The sequence below is a fragment of the Hemitrygon akajei genome, chromosome 19, assembly GCF_048418815.1.
Source record: "Hemitrygon akajei chromosome 19, sHemAka1.3, whole genome shotgun sequence".
NCBI classification, from domain to species: domain Eukaryota; kingdom Metazoa; phylum Chordata; class Chondrichthyes; order Myliobatiformes; family Dasyatidae; genus Hemitrygon; species Hemitrygon akajei.
The window spans coordinates 55,779,700-55,801,530 of record NC_133142.1 but is presented as its reverse complement, the minus strand read 5'-3'; the positions used below and the strand labels follow the sequence as shown (position 1 = coordinate 55,801,530).

At 38.9% G+C, this 21,831-nt stretch overlaps 1 protein-coding gene across 7 annotated transcripts in view; it reads left to right on the top strand.

Annotated features, from left to right (window-relative positions):
- dock3 (dedicator of cytokinesis 3) overlaps positions 1–19,149 on the top strand; it is a 968,429-nt gene extending 949,280 nt beyond the window's left edge. For 5 of the 7 annotated variants that reach the window (XM_073072555.1, XM_073072550.1, XM_073072552.1 and 2 more), the window contains 4 exons: positions 1,260–1,347; positions 7,226–7,348; positions 11,547–11,629; positions 12,485–19,149. In XM_073072555.1, the coding sequence (XP_072928656.1) occupies positions 1,260–1,347; positions 7,226–7,348; positions 11,547–11,629; positions 12,485–12,982 (792 nt within the window). In that variant the 3' untranslated portion in view covers positions 12,983–19,149. The remainder of the gene's footprint in view (positions 1–1,259; positions 1,348–7,225; positions 7,349–11,546; positions 11,630–12,484) is intronic. The other 2 variants (XM_073072554.1, XM_073072553.1) reach the window with 1 other exon arrangement.
- Positions 19,150–21,831: the final 2,682 nt, after the last annotated feature.

Below are 21,831 nucleotides of genomic sequence, written 5' to 3'. Positions count from 1 at the left end.
CACACAGGGCCAGAAAGGAGAGAGATTAGAATTTGAGAGCTGAGTGATTATTGTGGCAAGATAAGAGAAAGAGGTAGAAGTTCACAAGGAAGTGTTTGGCAAAGGCTTTATTGGTGAAAGAATTCGCAGAGGTCATCAGTGACCACAATGCAATGTACTTCCACTTAGAAAGCAGCATTTAACACAGATATTTTTATAACTGCAGTAACTAAGTCCAGGAGTTTTTTTAAATAAATGATACCAAACCGAATAAGGAGGTAGTAAGATGATGACAATAAACGATCAAAGAGCCTGAGGTATTCCAGAGGTTTGGACATTGGCAGCTGAAGAAGACAAGCCATTGAAATGGGAAGGGAATTTATGTGGTGATTAATGAAAGACAGGGTGGGGTATTATGCAGAACAATCAGAGGGAAGGAATTTCTAAAGTTATAGTTCTGGAGAAATTCTTGAAACACACACATTTTCAAACCATAAAATAAACTCGGCTTGAGGAATCTGGTTCAGAATCTGGTTTAATATCACTGGCATATGTAATGAATTTGTCGCTTTGCATCAGCACTACATAATCATAAAAAAATTACTATAAGAAACAAGAAACATAAAAATCAATAAGTAGTGCAAAAAGAAGCAAAATAGTGAGGTAATGTTCATGGGATTATGGACTGTTCAGAAATCTGAAGGCAGAGAGAAAGAAGCTGTTACCAAAACATTGAGTGTGGGACTTCAAGCTCCTGTACCTCCTTCCTGATGGTATTAATGAAAAGAGGCCATCTCCTGGATGGTGAGGGTCCTTAATAATGGATGTCACTTTCTTGAGGCATTGCCTTTTGAAGATGTCTTCAAAGGTGGGGAGGTTAATATACAGGATCAACTGGTTTTCCTCCCACTAGCATGAATGCACAAAAACCATACCATATTACATGAAAATATTCCTGTCAAACCTTACCTGGTGGTCCTAGAAAGGCTTGGACAGGTGTTTTCAGTACTTGTCCTATTTAGTCAGAGCATACAGTAGCAGAAGAACTGCTCATATGATTGTTCTGAAGCTGTGTAGCCTTAATCTTATTTACCACCAGTATTATCATTGAATATGGCAGTGTCTTGATAAGAGCTTCATCAAATAAAATAACACTTACTATGAATGCAAATTACAGCGTATGTTTGGCCTTCCACCATCTCTTCCCTAAGCTGTTATTGCGAGTACTGTAGTATCTTATGGTGGATCGAGTTCATGTTAATAGTCCACTCTCATTCCAGCCTTCTAGTTTCCAGCGGGCTTTGATTCAACAAGTGGTCGGACCTTGCAAACCATGCAGTGACCCCAACCTCTCAGTTGCTGAAAAGGGTAAGGAAACATTTAACCATTAAACTGTACTGCTGCAAAATGAAAATGTGTTTATTCTGTCCAACCATAGAAAAGATTGTTTTTCATCAGCTAATGAATAAATTTAATATTTCATTTAAAAAGAACGGGGAGTATTTATTGTAACTGCACTGGAACAAATTCTTACCTTTCCCCTTTGGAGTTTAAAATCATATACAGGTCCAAGTAGAACTGTCCCATTCTGTTACCTTTGCAATCTAACTTGCTCAGTTTCAAGCTGGTGAAGTCCCAAAGAGAGAGTTTGAACATCTGGAAATGGAAATGCATCAGATGGAGTATACTTGTCACAGTTTAAGCAGAGCAGTACGGTAAGCTGTGGTACATCTCAGAATCAACGCCTACGTCTTTATCCCTGCAAATTTCTAGATCCGTGATTTCTTATTTCAATTAATTTGATTATTAATCTTTTCTGAGTCATGCTTGATTGGTCTGAACTTGCCATTCTTAGATACCTTTCTGGCAGTACTTCAAAGGTTTTCCAAATTTGATCAATCTCCTCCAGAAGTTCTGCAGCTTCCATTTTTTGTACATTGGACCATTTATAACTACTCAACTAAACTACAAAAAGTATTGCCTGACTCCCTCCATATTTGATCATAAAACATTAATCACCCCTGAATTATTTATATTCATAGTGGATTCATCAAAGTTGCCCATATCAATAATGTCTTTATTGTTATGAGAATAAACATAACATAACAATTAGAATACTCACTGCCAGCCCGGTGATCTGTAGTAGGTTAGCTGGTATTAAATTGGGTGGATTTTTCTCCAATTAGCAGATTCTATGTGATTCTACCGTATATGCCCCCTCAACAAACTACCTCACAGATTTTGCTCAAATCCATACATTGACATAGACTTTGACATGGAATAGAATATTGAATGTTGTGAGGAAAACATTTGGGGCTAACTGTTCTAAAAGTGGATAAAATATCACCCCTAGCTGCAAGATTCATTCATATGACATGGGTGATCTTGTTCTTGACCTTCATTGCTCCTGGCAAATTTTTCTACAGAAGTGGTTTGCCATTGCCTTCTTCTGGGCAGTGTCCTTACAAGACGGGTGACCTCATCCATTATCAATACTCATCAAAGGTTGTCTGCTTGGCGTCAGTGGTTGCATAACCAGGACTTGTGATGTGCACCAGCTGCTCATAAGGCCACCCACCATCTGCTCCCATGGCTTCATGTGACCCTGATCGGGGAGCTAAGCAGATGTTACACCTTGCAGAGTAGCGGAGGGAAGGAGTGCCTTGCACCTCCTTTGGTAAAGACATGTCTCCACCTCACCACCCTATTCAAGAAATCCCAAGCTAAGAAGAAGTGTGGGAAGAAATCATAGATGAACTTACCTTCATCTCATACTTTCTGACTCATGCCAAAGGACTAGGAGACTGTTAATATGGTACACACAAAATGCTGGTGGAACACAGCAGGCCAGGCAGCATCTATAGGGAGAAGCGATGTCGACGTTTCGGGCCGAGACCCTTCGTCAGGACTAACCGAAAGGAAAGATAGTAAGAGATTTGAAAGCAGAGGGGGGAGGGGGAAATGCGAAATGATAGGAGTAGACTGGAGGGGGTGGGATGAACCTAAGAGCTGGAAAGGTGATTGGCGATATGGTACTTTTGTTTAAAAAGGAGTGAGAGATCAACTGCATAATCGAGTATAGGCCAACCTGCATTAATCTTATATTCCTGAGTATCTTAATATCTAAAATCTCTTTCATTGTCAGGTCAGCCTAACTACATTTGAGCAAATTAATGTAAAATATTTCAGGGAAAAATATAAATAAAGATTCCTAATCTATGGCCTTCGGGTCGAATCTCCTGGAATGGTCCATTGATATTCTCTCTGCCCAGCCTTGTGTGCGGGAGAATAGAACCTTACTCTACAATTACCCAGCACTATGAAGATAATGGAGGGAATGGCTGGGTCAGGGTTGTGCATGGACAGTCAGGGGGAATAAGAGAGGAATGCGCACCGCGGGAGGATTTGTCTGGGGGTGATGAGCACATACCTACAGGAGATGGGGATATATGAGGGTGCACAGGCAGATGACCTGGAGGTTGCTCAGAACTGAGGAGGTGAGTAGAATGGTGGAGAATGTCAGTGTTGAAATAAATTTAAAGAAGGTACCGTCTGGAAGATGCCTTGGATTATCTGTGAGAGGAAATTTTTAACCAACATAGACTTTCAGTTCTGACCAGTTTGTTTCCTTCAGGCCTTTAATTGGATGGTAGAATTTTCTTCAAGTAGATTTTAAATAAGCACCAATTCACACCACATTTTTCTTCGTGCTCCATACTCATTTGCTGCTGCTTCTCCAGTAATGTCTTTTCAACATTGGAGTCCCAATTTATCTAGCTCATTCTCCTGCTTTTAATAATGAGTCTTACTTGTGACAGGTTTTCAGAGGTCAGCCAGGCTACATCATAATGTGCCCAGGGAATGAAAGATGATTAACTGGAAATTGAACCTCCTGTTTGCTTTGAGTATTGTGTTTCATATTGTTTAGAAAAGATGAGTCAACTAATACCCTGTAGATTTTTCTCAAGAATCTGCATTTAAGCATTGCATCACACTTGAAAGAACACCAAAGGAAGGAAAGAATCGTAGGAAACTGGACGAGCATCTGGAGATTTGGGCCACTGATCTAGAAACACAGCTGCATCTGAGAGCTTTATTTCAATTAATGAAGACGAGCATCTGTTAATGGTGTCATTGAATCAAGTGAACTGTTGTAAAACCATCTGGTTCATTAATGTTCTTCAGGGAAGCAAATCTGCCATGTCCCATTCCAGACCCACCAATGTTGTTACTCACAGGCCTAACAAGCCAGTTACCTCTGGACCATTTATGGATGAAGACATAAATGTTGCCCTTGCCAGCAATGTTCACAATCCTGTGAACAGTTATATAAAAAAATGAATGGAGCAGTCATAGGTTATACAACCTCCCTAGCACACTATTATCCCATGAGATCATGACAAATCTAATCCTTTGCCTCAAATGTACTTTCTAGTCTGATCTCAATATTAATTCCCTTATAATCTAAAAATGTCCCTTTTCAAACTTTTCATCCACTGCACTCTTAGGCAGAGTGTTGCATCAGCTTTACAGTTATAAGGGAAAGTGCTGTAAGGTTGAAGAAGATTAGAAGAGTGGACCAAGGGGTTGCCAGCTCCCACAGCATGCTTAAAGGGGAGAAAAGGGACAGACCTAAGGGACAGACAGAAAGGGAGGAAGTCTGTTAAAGACAAAAATTGGTGGGGTAGATAGAGTTCTATCCCAGAAAGAGGGTGGAGGCAGAGCTACAGAAAACAAACAAGGTGTGGTCGTATTAACTTTGTTAACAACAGTGAAGTGGAAGCCACAGTTCAGGAAGAAAGATGAAATTTCAGGAGGCAGAAGTATAGAAATTCTGTTACTGTTCAAGATTTCCCACATTTGCAGTTTCTCTGATAACCCCATATTCCCCTATCAAATTCCACCTACCTTTTTGCCTACTGTTCGAATATGTCTCGCAGCGTACCTTTGCCTCCCACAGTATAGACAAGGACATAAGAAATAGACAAAGAAAAAGGATATTTTGTCTCTTGTATGTACTCTGCTATTCAATAAGGTCATAGATGATCTTTACCTCAACATCAGTTCTTTGCACTAACCCATATCCTTTAATAATAAAACATAAAAACCTACCAATTTCTGCCTTGAATTTACTCAGTACAGTTGGCCCTCCTTATCCGCTAATTCCGCATGCACAATTCAACCAACCGCGAATCACGAAAACCTGGAAGTGCTCTTCCAGCACTTGTTGTTCAAGCATGTGCAGACTTTTTTTTCTTGTCATTATTCCCTAAACAATGCAGTATAACAACCAATTTACATAGCATTTACATTGTATTAGATATTATAAGTAATCTAGAGATGATTTAAAGTATACGGGAGGATGTGCGTGGGTTATCGTGGATCAGGATCGGAAAAAATCGGAAGTTCTCTTACTAAGTAAGTCGGAACAGGTACATCCTGTATCATTTAGCGTCAGTTAGTCAAACGTTTGTCTTAGTATATAGTATATATTTTACCTTTCTATGCACATAAAACACTTAAGAATGTATGTTTCAGCGCCGGGCTCGGGAACGGAAGTTCTCGGGACTCGGGACAAATCACTCCCGAGTGCGCTCTCCACCAGGCTGGGTTGATGTGGAGGATCAAAAACCCAATAATTAAACCACTGCGTTGTTTAGTAATAATTGTAGTTTTCATCGGGGCAGAGCCTTTCTGACTTTATCCTTTAAAATTGTTCAGATTGTTGACCGATGTAGCCTAACGCTTTTCCAATGACTGATAGCGTTTCACCTCTTTCCAATCACTTTATTATTTCCACTTTATTTTCAATGGTGATCGTGATTACTTTCGCAAACAGAAACACTGCGGATTCAGATCTCTACCGCCGGCTCCTAATGTCCACCGCACTGAGACAAGTTAAATAAGGTCTGGGGTTCCGCTGGGTCCTAAGGTCCACCGCATTGAGACAGGTTGAATAAAGGACTTGAGCATCCGCGAGGGTCCCGGAACCAATCCCCTGCGGATAAGGAGAGCCGACTGTACTGAAGTTTCCCCTGCATCTGGATGGAGATATCCAAAGATTTTCCACTCTTGAAGTGAAGAAATTTCCTCTCGTGTGTACTGAATGACCAACTCTATTTTGAAACTGTGACCCTATTTCTAGACTATCCATCTAAGGGAAACATCATCTCTGCATCTACTCTGCCTGACTCTGTAAGAATGTGTGGACTGCTTTTATATGGGAACTAAAGAGTACAATAAATGTATTCAAAAAATGCATTGCTGGAGGAAGGAAATTGGTTCAGATGATTATAAACCACTGGGTTGAGAGGGCCTGGTTGAGGGGGCCTTTTCCTCTTCTAAGACTTCTTGTAATTCAGGTACTGATTCTGAGCATAAACTGCTGATATTGCTTAAAGATAAACAATGAATTCCTGCAATACACACAAATGCTGGAGAAACTTAGCAGGGCAGGTGACATCTGTGGAGAGGAATAAACAGTCAACATTTCAGGCTTTATCAGTATTCCTGCTCTTCTTCTGCTAAGTTATAGCTAAGGTACAGCTAACTTGCTTATATGATTCAATAAAGGAGCTTCATTTTCCTACTTAACAAGTGATAATGAGACAATTCTTCTAAAGTCCAGAGAATATAGAGCTAGTCTTCTTAAACTCTCCTCACATGACAAATTCACCACACCTAAATCAAAGCTAGTAAGCTTTCACAGCACTTTTAATCACGAGTATATTCTAGGTGGGTGAACAAGACCCATACACCATATTGCAGAATACAGTCTCACTAGGGCCTTGTATATTTGCTAAATCTGCTCCTGTAATCAAATCCTTTTGGAATAAAGAGCAGTACACCATTTGCCTTCCCAATTGCCTGCTTTGCTCATGTGTCTGCTGTCAGTGATTTATGTCCCAAGTCCCTCTGAACATCAACATCTTTCGGTCTCCCACCATTTAAAAAAAAACATTTTCTAATGTTTCTACCAAAGTGATATGTTATATTCTATCTGCCATTTCTGTTCCTATTCATAACCCTGTCTTTGGCTCCCTGATGTCATTCTGTCCCTCCTTATACCCTGCACTTTATATTTTGAAAAACTGAGATACATTGCATCTAATCCACTCAATGTGTTCAGTAATGGTGATTGTGAACATGTGCTTCCCAATTTTATTTCCACTGCAATGCCTTAAAGTTGTCTGTCCTGAGCTTTGTTTGCTACTGAATTTCATTTCACTGTTTCACTATGTTTCAGCGGTGCCTGCTGCTCCTAGTTGCTGGAGTCTAGACAGTGGAACCAGAGATACAGTACCATTCTTGTCAGGACATGTGGGCACCATTATTGCGCCTCCAGTACCACCACGCACATTACCACCTGGTAAGTAGAACAGTGAAGCCCCTTTAAATGGGGAAGCTTAAAAGGCTATAACTTAGCAAGACAGCAGCAGAGACATATCTAACCTTTTAACAATCTCTTTAGTTTATGCTTAAAATTAGTACCTGAATTACAAGTCCTAGAGTTGAAAAGGCCTTTATGCCCAGTCAAATCATCTCAACGTACTGATTTTCAATCTTAAATCTTTTCTTTCTCCAGCAATACATTTTCTGAATCTATTTATTGTTCTTCGGGTTTACTAATAACTCCACAAGCCTGCTACTGTTGGACTTAACTTTTCAATGTACTGTAAGATCTTTACTATATTAAAAGAATTTAAATATTGTAGTTATGCCATAGACTAAACAAGTTTTATTCAGTGATCTGAGGATACAAAAGATATTATATCTTCTTAAAGACACAAAAAGCTGGAATTCTTGAAGAGCCTTGAAAATCAAGCCATATGATATGCAATAACGTACCCATGAGCATGTGAATGACTAGAAGATGCAATCAGTCAGAATGTTACTGTAAATTAAAAAATTTTAAAAAGCAACTGCAGATACTGGAAACCTAAAATAGAGAGTTGGGAAGAAAATGAAACCTGTGAAGAAATAGTAATTAAATTTTATTAAGTTACTGTTTAAAAATGCAGGAGTCTAGAGAAACCAGATCTGGGAAGTATGTTAAAAGAAAAATCTTTATTTGAACATAATGTAACTGTTAGGAGAAAATAGGGCATTTAGGATAGTATATCTGGGGTTTTTAGGAACAAAATCAGTAAGCTAAAAGGGCAATGATTATCATGACAACAACAAAACATAGACAAAAGTTAAAGGCTGTAGAGATAAGAGAACTGTCATCGATCCAAAAGTTCGTCTTTCAAGTACAGGAGTGAATGAGACATGCTCATTGTTAACTGTCGAAGATGGTAATGATAAGAGACCTTAATTGATTAATATCATTAATTATTTTGAAATTGTCACCAATGCACATTTTGTGGGTATGCAGAAAATGGCTTCTGGAGGAAGAGAGATGAAGTTATCATTTCAAATTCTGCTACAAGGAGATCAAGTTGTAAGTCACCCTGCTTGGCTTTACACCATTTTAGCAATCTCCTTAGAGTTCAGCATCTGTGGCATCTCACTTTTTTGTTTTTTTTTTAGTAAGACAACTCAAAAATAGGAAAATGATTACTGTGATGAAGACTGCAGAAAAGGTTTCTAAGATGTAGAGCAGCCTTTCTCAACCTTTTTGTCCAGGAGAAACCCTTGAAATAACTTTAAGGTCTCAGGAAACCCCTGCATAAAAGTTATTATTTCTACACCTCACCGTACATTAGCATGATCAGTAAGTTGTAGATTTAACAATCCAAAAATAATTGTCAGTGCCCTTTTGAGTAGAGAATAAATTTTTAATCTTTCTTTAAAAAAACATATAAGCTTGGCTTACCTTTCTTGAAATTAATCTCTTTCTTTCCCTTTCATAAATTTTAAAAACTCATAAGGTAAACATAATAAATTTCTCATTTCTGGGTTGAATTTGAGATAAGCACACAGAGATTTCACTTTCAACTGAAATGAGACAATTTCTATCCTTGCTCTTGATGCTTGTTAAACAAGAAAATGGTGCATGGAGTGACTGAGGAGAACCCAAGTGCAGGACACAGGCATGGAAATTGAGTTGGGGTTGCTGGCATAGGCGTGAAAATTGAACAGCAAACAGGAGGATTCTTGACACAGAGATAGGGTTTTCATGGAATATCTTGAAACTGGAGCTGAACTTGGAACTAACAGTTCTAAGCAGTCAGGAAACAAAGTTATCACACGGGACTAGACCAACGAACTGGCAACCAGAGGTTGTGATGCCAGGGTTCTTATACTGCAGTTCTTGATGGAGACCAGGTGTGCTGTCATCAAGCGAATTAACAGTAAATGGGAAATTAACAATTGGAATCAAGGCATAATCAACGGAGATTAGGGGCAAGATAGGGGATTAACAATCAGGGCCATGACAGAAAAAGCTTGCTCACAAGTGTAAGATATTGAAAACTGCAGCAAAATGTCCATTGCTTTCCTATGAATGGCAGCATACCTTTCTTTCACAGAAATCCAGAATGTGTCCGGGGGAGGTCAGTAAATCTCATCGTGAGTGCACGATCAGAGAGCAGCTCACGAAGTTCTTCCTCTTCTCTCAAAGTCGAGTTCTCAGGCTGAGCAGAAGATTCAGAGAAAGAGTCCCTCTCCCAGTCACACACTTATAGTATGTTGAAAGGGAGGAAAAATACTGTTCAATTTTGATCTCTAGTTCTTCCAGGTGGTTTTCAATAAGACTCAAGACTTTCTGATGTCCTTCCTCACTCTCAAGACCAAGCAGCAGTGGAAAAAAATCAAGATTTCCTTTTGCAACATGATTTTTCCAAAGATTCAGTTTCTTTTTAAATCCAAGAACCTTATCACTTGAAGTCAGAACATTTTCTCCAGGGCCTTGCAGAGACTTGTTCAACTGGTTCGTATTATGAAAAATGGCTGTTAAATAGGCTAGTTTCTATAACCATTCTTCATCTTCAAAGCACTCAACAAAATCTAGCTTACTATTTGTTTTGGAAGTGCTCCTGCAATTCGCCTTTCAGCTCAAACACCCTGCTGAGAACTCTTCCTCTGCTCAGCCACCGGATGTAGCAGGAGATTGGTCAACTCTTTGTCCATGTTTTCACACAGTTTTTTCAACATTTTTGAATGAAGTGGTCTTAAAGCTACTAAATAACTTGCTTTTGGATCCTTTTTATTAACTGTGACTTCATTTTCAAAAGCTTTAATCTATTTGTTTGCAGATTCCAATAGTCGGTTAAAATAATAGCACTTTTACGTGTCACATGGTTGTGATTTGTAGTTCAGTGTCTTTTCAATTTTCCTGCAACCATTGCTGCATTTGTACGTTGTTTGCCACAATGGAAAGGACAGCCCGGATCCCCAGTCCATGTCAAACCCATTGATAAGTAGCTTCCATTGTAAAGACAGACTTTTTTTGTGTCCGTTGTTGCACTAGTGCAGTGAAATGACTCAGAAGACTGTAATTCTTCATCATTAACCTTATCAGAATTGTTCGTAGGCCTAGGCATAGAATCCCCCTCGTCCATCACACGTCTCCTCTTCAAAAATCGCTACACTGGGCCATTTTTTAAATGAAAAATCCCCTCCAATTTCTGCTACACTAGTAGTTTGTTCGTTCCCAGTCTGTGCGTGTCAGGGGAAGTTCAGGGAGGTAAATCAAGGGGGTGAGGCTAACATCACAGCCCAAGTTGGATGAGTCAATTCACTGCTCAGAAAAAGCACTTCATGCTCAATAGCCTACTGTCCTCCCCTCCGCGCAATACAACACTCACCATTTATCAATGCACTCAACTAAATAAACACTGTGCACTGCCATACTGGTCTGAGAGACCTCTAACGAGATTGCTAACAGGACTGCTCAGTCACTGCCTACCACAGCGAGCCACAAGCATCACACATTGTGCGAAATTCAAAAAACAATGTTTCTTTTATCACAATCTCTCACAGAACCCATAGCAACCCTAGGTTTCCACAGAACCGTGGTTGAGAAACCCTGATATAGAGAATTATTAAATAGAGCAGATATCTGTGGAAATTTACCATACATAAGAAACATATATCAAAAGTAAAAGTTTTAAATAAACCTTCAAAAATGAAAAGTCAACAAAAATCAACATACTACATCCCAGATTTTCAAAGTGAACTACAGATCAAGTATTAATCTAAATCTTCATTATATTTTGTATTTTGTCTGCAATTGGTAAATGTATTCAGTTTTTGATATCCTAATTCAGGAAGAAAGATTCAGAAGAGATTTAGTAGGATTATAATATGATTAACAGCCAGAAATTATAGAGCCAGTAAGAAACTAAGATAAAGATTTGAAGAAATTTCTGTGAGGGTGTTCACGACCTAATAATCTGATCAGAAACAGTGAGGAAATCAGCCATTAAAAATGTTTTTTTTTTAAAAATGGCTTGGAAAAATTATGTAGTTAGTGGGATGACTGTCGAAAGGAGCAAATGGAGGTTCCATGACCAGTGTAACCGTTTCTTAATTTGCCATGATGGAGAAGATACTACTGTATGTTGGCAGTGATGATTGTAGTTATTTTTAATATTAGCAAATTTTCCTCATTTATTTCCCAGGTCATTTCTCTATGAATTTTGATGCCTTCCATCATCAAACCAGTGATATACCACCTGCCCTACCTGCACGAACCCTACGTAAGGTAATTGTCCCAAAATTAGTCATAGTTGTACAGTGCAGAAACAAAGCCTTCAGCCCACCACACCCATTGTTACATAAAATAATTATGTATAAGAATGAGACCAACCTTCCACCAAAATACTTTTGAAACCTCTCTTGTCGTGTAAGTATACTTAAGTATGTGGTCAGAGAAGCATCAATATGCCCACGTGATGGGTACAACTTTATGTTTTAGATGTCAAGAAAGTCTTTCAATCTATGCAGTATCCTTCACAATCCAGGTTATCCTTAAGCGAATCTTTCTGAAAGATCTCACTGTTGAAATGTAAAGAACTAACGTCAGCTGTATCACACACAGCAAAGTCCTCACAGCAATGTGATAATAGCCAGAAAATCTATTCTAGCATTGTCAGAGAAGTGATAACTATTGGCCAGAATAGCAGGAGCACATCCTTTTTTTAACAATAGTGAGTGGGACCTTTTGTATTCAGATACCTGATGTTTTGTGTTTCTGACCTATCTACATGTTCCATCCCTGGAATGAGGTAAATGTGGTGATCTAAGTTGGGGTACTGTTAGGGCAGCTGCAGTGGGCATCAGCGGATAGGGAAGGTATTCTCAAGGGTATTGTCCTTGTTATCCAATTACTCTTCTCTTGGAGTGCAGAGAGCAACATGTTAGCTTATAGTATTGCCTATGGCTGAATAATCTGCTATCCCACAATCAGTTTTTTAATCACTCTGTGATGATCAGTCATAGGCAATCCCTTTCTTCAAATATTCCATCAGAACAAAGCTATTGCAAGATGAAATTTCTTTGGGCTTAAAAAAATGAAAAAGTTAACCTTTTCTTCTTGTTCCCCACCCTCTTCCTACAGTCTTCACTGCATCCTATACCTGCATCACCTACCAGCCCCCATTCAGGTCTTGATGGCAGCAACTCCACTTTGTCTGGCAGCGCAAGCAGTGGAGTCTCCTCTCTGAGTGAAAGCAACTTTGGCCAGTCGATGGAGCCACCACGTGCTGACACTATAGACTCTGTCCCCAGTCAGATCTGGAACCCAGATGAAGATGGGGAGTCCCCTTACATACCAGTGAGGTACAGCCTGTCCGAGCCAGACGTCATTGATTCAGTCAAACCCCACCCATGCCGCAGCCACTCAGCTCCCACAGGGGTCATTCCTAAGGAAGCTCTGGAGACCCCAGTCTTGCCCCCAAAACCATATCATCCCAGGCCTGCATACACAGACAATGAAGAAATACTTGAAGAAGGGAGCAGGCCAAAGAGTTTCACATGCAAACTATCTCAATCTGGCCTAAGTGGTAAAGATGACCAGGCCAAGGTACCATGGGAACATAGCATCAATCAAGAATAAGTGACAATGGGTTCTGAAGATCAAGATGTTCACTAGTTCATCTTACAGGTGGCAGCCACCTCTGTTTAATGTAAACAGGCAACATTTCTTTGAGAAAATAACTGCTTTGATTCAGAGAAAGGAAGTCTTTCTGTTTAGGACCTGGCTGTTCTATGATTGCATTTATAGTTAAGGAATATTGAAGTGTGTTGAAGAGAATTCAAACCTTCAAACCCAAATTCAGAATAGTTTCTGTCACAACATGCATTTCACTTTGATTATTGGAAAGTAAAGGGGAATTTACAAGGATTCAAAACTTTAAATATTATTTGTCATTTCATTAAGTGCCCTCTAATTACCTCCATTTTGGTTACTCATGTGTGTGTGTGTGTGTGTATTCTAATTTGCTATTTTACAGTCTAACGTTCAAAAAATATTTATATTTCTGCGCTCAGTCTTCCATCCATGGCACTTCATTTTTGCTAATAATGGTGTCAAATTATGCCACTAAGGTCTCATACTTGCATTCCTAAAAGGTAAAAGAATACCATCTGAAATAGTGTATCGGAGTGTATCAACATGATAAAACTGTTGAGTTCAGAAGTGGTACATCCACAGATAGCATAGAATTCACATAAATGTGCTTTAGTGCTGAATAATTTAAAATGAAGATCAATTAATTTTCTAGAATTAAGAAATTGGCAGTTCTTTAACTTTTCAGGGTTTTTTTTATTACTGGCTCCTGTGAGTTATTTAGATTTATATAAAATTGGGAGGATACTATGCCAACCATTGAGTCCCTTCTGAATGACAAATTACAACATTCTAACAAAACAGACCATATAAAATGCAATAATAAAGTGCATTATTTTTTTCTAAACTACTTTGCAGTGAGTTCTTATTATCTCCAGCCCTGCACCAATTTAGTCAAACTTTCTGTAGCCCAACATCATTTTCTAGAAGAATTCATATCAGAGATCCACCATTTTGTATTCCTGTAACAGTAGCCCAGTATCCTAGCACTTCAGAGGAAGGTCCCAGTAATAGCTAACTATGTAAAGAGAGCTCCTTGGGGCATTGAGAGGCAGCTTCTTTTGGGATGAAGACAAAGCTGGCACAAAAAAAAAGCAAATGCTTTTGGTACTAATTTCCTGTCAGAACAGCCTTTACATATTCCCTTCAAGTTCTAGACACCAATATTTAAATACAATCAAACTGAGAATCTGATGCACCATCAATAACTCACGCTGAGACTTAGGAAGCGAGATATCGGCTTTTATTGACTGGAAGAATAAACAACACTACATCCTGGGGAAAATGAGGGAGAGCAGCAGCCCACAGTCGCCTTTATACAGGGGTCTGTGGGAGGAGCCACAGGAGCAGTCAGCAGGGGTCTGTGGGAGGATCCACAGGAGCAGTCAGCAGGGTCTGTGGGAGGAGCCACAGGAGCAGTCAGCAGGGTCTGTGGGAGGAGCCACAGGAGCAGTCAGACAGGTATATCTAGTTCACCACATTCACCCCCCCTTTGTTTTAAAAAAGTCCCCAAGTATATTTACAGGTTAAGTCTAAGCATTCTGGGCGTAAAACAGTTTCCATGTTTTAACTTCCAATCAATAAAATTGATGCACCATCAATAACTCACGCTGAGACTTAGGAAGCGAGATATCGGCTTTTATTGACTGGAAGAATAAACAACACTACATCCTGGGGAAAATGAGGGAGAGCAGCATCCCACAGTCACCTTTATACAGGGGTCTGTGGGAGGAGCCACAGGAGGAGTCAGCAGGGTCTGTGGGAGGAGCCACAGGAGCAGTGGGTCTGTGGGAGGAGCCACAGGAGCAGTCAGACAAGTATATCTAGTTCACCACAATATCACTGACGTATGTTGTGAAATTTGTTGTCTTGTGGCAATATATAAAAATATACAATAAATTACAATAAGTTATCTATAACTAAAGCGAACCTTCATCTACACACTCGGTTATGTTGGATTAGGGTCTAAATTGTCATTTTCAAGTCAAGTCACTTTTATTGTCATTTTAACCATAACTGCTGGTACAGTGCATAGTAAAAATGAGACAACGTTTTTCAGGACCATGGTTTACATGACGCAGTACAAAAACTAGACTGAACTACGTTAAAAAAAAACAACACGGAGAAAGCTACACTAGACTACAGACCTACACACATTTTTGTTCTAGTTTAACTTTCTTTATGCTTGTTTATATGTTTCTATGATCACCTGTTTGTGGATTTTGTGTTATTTCTGTATTCTTGTAGTTTTTATGTATTGCACTGCAGCAGTACAGTGCAATACATTTAAAAAACTGTAAAATACATTAAGAAGTACGTTTTAAAAATAAATAAGTAGTGAAAAAAGAGATCAAAGATAGTGAGGTAGTGTTCATGGGTTGGTTTATTGTCCATTCAGAAATCTTGTGGCAGAGAGAAGAAGCTGTTCCTAAAACAATATTATGTACATTTAAAATATACATAATTTCTGTGCTGTTTATCTCCATCTAGATCAGATGCTTAGACAAACTATTTTTGTTCCCCTGAACAGGCTATGGCATTTGAGTTAAATTTAAATGCTAATGAATAAAGTTTAGCACAGATTCCAGTATTCCCATAGTACCTGAGTGATGTGGATATTTTCCATATCAGAATTGCTGATATTGGGGGTCAGCAGGCAACCCCATATACTGTATTTGTAGTCATGACTTTGAACTCCCCAGCTAAACAAAAGGAACAAGAAGGGTAATTTTATTTTTTTGTCTGGTGACGTTAGTGAGTAAAGCTGTTCATTGTGTGGATGCCAGCAAAATTGTTTTCAGAATAAGTTTACATTCTCCTTATAACAGGTCAAAACTACGCAACTGTATCTCTTTCTTCAACTCACTAATTTTACCTGCAGACAGAGACCTGTTCAGAACAAACTAGTATTAATAATAAACTAAGAAGGTTACTAAAATCTCCATCAAAATCTTCTTTTAATAAAGTGAACTGATTTTTGTGACAGAGAAATAGTATTTATGCAACAGTTTGATTTTTCCTGATGCAGATTAATAGCTACCACTAAATCTGTGGATGCTTCTTAGCAGGTGAGTACACTGAATTGATGAATACCAAGCTGTCCTGTGCTCACTTCTGTTGTTGATATTAATAAGAACTAGAGCAGCATTACCAGTGTTACATTTGGTTTCTGGGACTACGTGGTTGAAATAGGTTAGAGCACCTGCTTTCTACTGCAAACCCAGTTGTGAGGTCTGTAACAGGAGCAATTGCTTTTGGGTTCTGTTAAATTCTAATCCTGTCAAATTTGAGATTGAATTCTTCAAGTAGTCATAGGCCTTTCAATCAAACTGTTCCTATACATCACATGACGGGATAATTAGTCAGGCCGGTTTGTCTGATGTGAGAAATGGAAGAATATCACACTTAGAGTGTGAAATACTTCTTTGATGTTAAGGACAAGGCTCTTTCCTGAAGCACTGTAAAATTAGCACTGACTCTGCAGTGCCTTATTCTGAGAAGCTGATGCTAACATTGGATGCTTGAAATTGGAATTGTACCATTTAACACCTCTCACTTTATCATAAACTCTGAAATGATTGTCTTATTCCAGTTACTGATTCTTGCGCCTCATCACAGACAATGCTTTGTCCATCGAAGGCATTAGTGACAGATCATTCCATATACATCCCTGCATGTTCACGTTCTCCTGTAGACACTCCCTCTTCTAGCTGCAGCCCTCTAAATGTGATTGTAAGAAGCCTATCACCACTCTGACAGGATTAACACACTCAGAGAGCATGAGTTTGAGTGTGAGTGAATCCCTGGCCCTTCCTAACATGTACTTCAACAACTCACCCAGCAAAGCATTTCCTAGTCACACTCTCAGGAGTCTAGAACTGATCTTTCTGCCCAAGTTAAGCTGATGATCAAAACGTATTAGGAAACTATAGGTGCAGGTGAATATTGTTTTTATTCAGTCCTATGCTTATCATATTAAATTATGTGGGGGTAGAAATTAATATCTATTACCATTTTAGTTGTCCCATTTAGGGACATTTTGTACAGTTGGTACAGTTTCAGGGTACTCTGCAACCAGTCTACTGTAATTTCAAAACTTTGACTATTGATCCTATTTTCATTTACTTTGGTTTTGAAATGGTCCTCACACTATGCACAGAGAGACTTGCATACAATGGTGATAAAATCCTCCTTGTTCCTGCTGCACTTGCAACAGACACTTCACATTCTCATCTATATCTAGTTGTGTGAAAATTAGAATTTGTTTCCCTAAACTATCAGCTCCAATACATGAAGATGAATTGCATTTTAATACCCTTTCCCTACAAATCACAACATGACAGATGCAAAGATACAACACAAATACTTCATAGCAGTTTGAGACCTTCCAAGACAGATTTGGACTGTTTACTGTGAAATAACTAGAGCCGTTTCAGTGAAATCATTCAAGAAGTGGGGATTATACAGGTATTTTACACTATCCCTACTAACACCAGAGCTTAAGATTTTCTGATCTACTGGGGCATAGGATATTGTAAAGTGTGCATTTGAGAGTGAATTGTAAATAAAACATAATTTTAAAAATCAGGCAAATTTCAATATTATCAAAGAGAAGAACTAAAATTTGATATGAACCATAAGTTTAAAATAAAGAATTACAACTCATCATTGCCAAACTACTGATAAATACTATCATTTACCTTGGGGTGAAAGACAGAGAGGGCTGTTAACTGAAATCTTCAAATATATTACAACATCTACCCAGTATCAGAATTCCATTTAGCAACTGGTGTGGCCCAAGTAAAATATGAAAAAGTTAACTGGAGTAGAGAAGAGCTGTTGAACTCTTTCATCCTATTCCTCGATGATGCAGAGAACAAGCACATCCACTAACCATGTACATTCAGAGCAGTCACCAACCCCACCTATTTTTTTTTTGTTTGTTTTTTATTTGGGATGGTGGTAGGACAGAAAACCTGATCTTTTACAAAAATACTAATTTAATTTTTTAAACTTATTTTTGCTCAAACTTGTTTCTAGTGTGCCCATCAAAGTCAAGAATTCCATTGAGATTTTTGTGAAAAAGAAAATGAAATGTGAAAAGACTCTGTAAAATAATAAATTTGATGTATAACAACAGTAACATGCCTCGTAAAAGGCAGTTATTTAATATTTACCCAGCTATTGCGGTGCTTTCTTCGCAGTACACAAGCTATGGAGTGTGTTCTGTAACTAAAGCATGCCAAATGTATTTTTGTGAGCCTTGTAATTTACAGTCCTGTTTTCTGTACAGCAATGTTTCAAATGATGGAGTTTAAACTGCCTGTTGTCACCATGGGTTTCTCTGATTTTAAACCCATTGCGTTACCACACAGTGATGTAAAGCTGTTTTCCCCCTTCCCCTTCCAAAATTATGTCCGCTTTTATTGAACCATGTTAGTGCCGAGTAATCCTGGTCCTTGTACAAATCTTCCCTTCTCAATGCTGTGTATTTTTGAACTTTACAAAGTGGATGAAGAAAGAGACCTCTGATGAAGTGTGGGCCTGTATCGTGAGGGATTTATCTCAACACTGAATTCCCATTCTGATGATCTTCACTATGCATCCATAATGGTGGATACGAGCGGAAAGGTCGGTAACTAACTGCTGTAACAGGCTTGGGACAGCAAGGCTGGAGCTGGAAACCTCTACTTCAGCACAGATAAGTCTCTGCCAACCAAAATAATCCAAGCAACAGATAGCCAATGGGTGTAGCAGAATGACATGTTCATTCTACTCTCAGTCAACTTTTTGAGGGGATTTATGGAGGATTTTTAAAGCCAAGTTGGTTTTATATTTGCGTGAACAAGATAGAGGTTTAAAAAAAGCAGATGATCAAAATGATAATTGAACTTTTGTCAGGCCCATGGTTAGGTTCAGTTCAGCTCCATTTTTTTGTGTACTAAATAGGACTGCCCTTTACCATTTTTGTAAGGGGAGCAGCAAGGAAACAGTGAACGTACATAGTGAGATTTTACTGTATATATTGTGTTAGCATGTCAGAATATGTGATGTGAATTTTAGATGTAAATACTTCCAGTTAGTTTTCCTATTCACCAAATTGCTGTTATGTGTAATTCCTTAATGCCTAAAATTAAAGCCTTGATTTAACCAGTGTATCTGTGTATCTCTTTTGTGTTCAATGCCAAATTTATTCTCCATGCAGCTGAAGAATTGAAGGGGAAAGCACAGTCGGCAAACAACTGGCTGCAAATTCAAACCAGCTACAACATAAGTAAGAGTAGGCTCAATGCTCAATGATAGACAACGTAAATTTATTTCTTTCTGTTCAATGATATGACTAATGTTTTGGGATCGTGCAAGTTTTTTTCTCTTCTATGAAATAGAACAAGCTCAGGCACTACAGATTAAATTAGTAATTAAATGCCTAACTAACCTAATCTCTTCTGCCTAGACAAAGCCATACGCACCGTTCTCTGCATATTCATGTACCTGTCTAAGAGTCTCTTAAACACTTCTATCGTATCTGCCTTTGTCAGTACATTCCAGGCACCCACCATTCTGTGTAACAAATAAAACTTTATCCACACATTTCCTTAGAACTTAACCCTTCCCAGTTTAAATACATGCCTTTAATATTAAACATTTTGACCCTGGGAAAAAGATAATGACTGTCTACTCTGTCTATACCTCTCATAATATTATAAGCCTTTATCAGGTCTCCCCTCAGCTTCTGCCACTCCAAAGAAAACAACCCAAGTTTGTCCAGACTCTCTTTATAACACATACCCTCTAATTAGCCAGCATCCTTGTAAACCTCTTTGCAACCCCTCCAAAGCCTCCACATCCTTGGGGCAACCAGAATTGAATGTAGATGAGACCTAACCAGAGTTTTTATCAAGTTGCAACGTAACGTCCTGACTCTACAACTCAGTGCCTCGACTGATAAAAGCAAGCATGCCAAACACTGTTTTTTTACAAACTATATCAACTTGTCTAGCCACTATCAGAGAGCTATGAACTTAGACCGCTAGATCCCTGTGGACATCAATGCTGTTAATGATCCTGTCATTGATTGTATACTATCCCTAAAAAATTTGATTTCCCAAAGCGCAACACCTCATATGTGCCGGATTGAATTTCATCTGTTATCTCTCCACTCATATCACCAACTAATTTGTATCCTTTCGTAATCTTATACGCTAACCACTACACCACCAACTGTGGTTAGAAATTAACGTTACTGAGCCAGTGCAACTGTGGAGCCAGTTTGAACTTCAATAAATAGATCATAAGGCATATGAGCAGAATTAGGCCTTTTGACCCATCAAGGCTGCTCTGCCATTCCATCTTGGCAGATTTATTATTCCTCTCAAACTTGCCTTTTCCCCGTAAGGTTTAATTAATCAAGAACCTGTCAACCTCCGCCTTAACTGTACTCAATGATTTGGCCTCCACAGCTGTCTGTGGCAATGAATTCCACAGATTCATCACTTACAGCTACTTCTTTGTTTCCTATTACCCTCTCTCCAGCATTATTTTCCAGCTGTCTGATATCCACACTTGCTTTTGGTATCCTGTTTTATATTATTGGCTTCATATTTCATCTTTTCTCTACTTACTTCTTTATTAATTGCCTTCTGTTGGCTTTTAAAACATGCCCAATCCTCCAACTTCCCACTAATTTTTGCTTTTTTGTGCTCTCTCTTTTGCTTTTATGTTATTTTTGACTTCCCTTCTCAGCCACTGTTGCCTCATCTTCTCTTGACAAAACTTCTATCCTGCACCTTCTGATTTGCTCCCAGAAACTCCAACCATTGGAGTTCTATCATCATCTCTGTCAGTGTCTCCTTCTAATCAACTTTGACCAGCTCCTCTCTCATGCCTCTGTCCCTTTACTCCACTGTAATACTGATACATCTGACTTCAGTTTCTCCGCCTCAAACTGCAGTGTGCATCTATCATATTATGATCACTGTCTCCTAAGGGTTCCTTTACCTTAAGACCCCTAATCCAATCTGTTTCACTACAAAACCCAATCCAGAGTTGCCCTTTCCCTATTGGGCTCAGACGTAAGCTGCTCTAAAAAGCCATCTTGTGAACATTCTACAAATTGCCTCTCCTGGGATACAAGGTCAACCAGATTTCCCAATCTACTTACATATTGATTATTGTAAGACTGCCTTTTTAACATCCTTTCTATCTCCCATTATAATTTGGATCCCACCTCCCGGCTACTGTTCAAAAACCAGTATATAACTCCCATCAAAGTCTTTTTACCCATCCTGTTTCTTAATTCTACCCACAAAGATTCTACATCTTAAAACCCTATGTCACCTCTTCTAAGGATTTGATCTCACTTTTTACCAACAGAGCCACACAGTCCCTCTGCCTACCTGCCTGTTCTTTCAATACAATATTCTTGTATGTTAAGCTCCCAACTATGATCTTCTTTCAGCCACAACTCACTGATGCCCACAACATCATACCTGCCAATTTCTTACTACAAGATCATCTACCTTGATTCCGTATCCTGCTTGTATTCAAATATAGCACCTTCAGTCCTGTGTTCATCACCCTTTTCAATTTTGCCCCTGTGTTACCAGAAGTTAATTTTTTAATCATTTTCTGGAAACATAAGTCACCTCTCCTGCACACTGCTTCCCTTTTGCTTTATCCTCACTTTTCCAAACTGTTGAACCTACTCTTTGAAAACACACTTCAATTCATCCCACTGACTGCAATTTTACGCTACCATCTGTCTAATCTTCCTCGCAGTCTCACTACACACTCCATCAACTTGTATATCAACTGCCCCATCCTCTACCCTATAACTT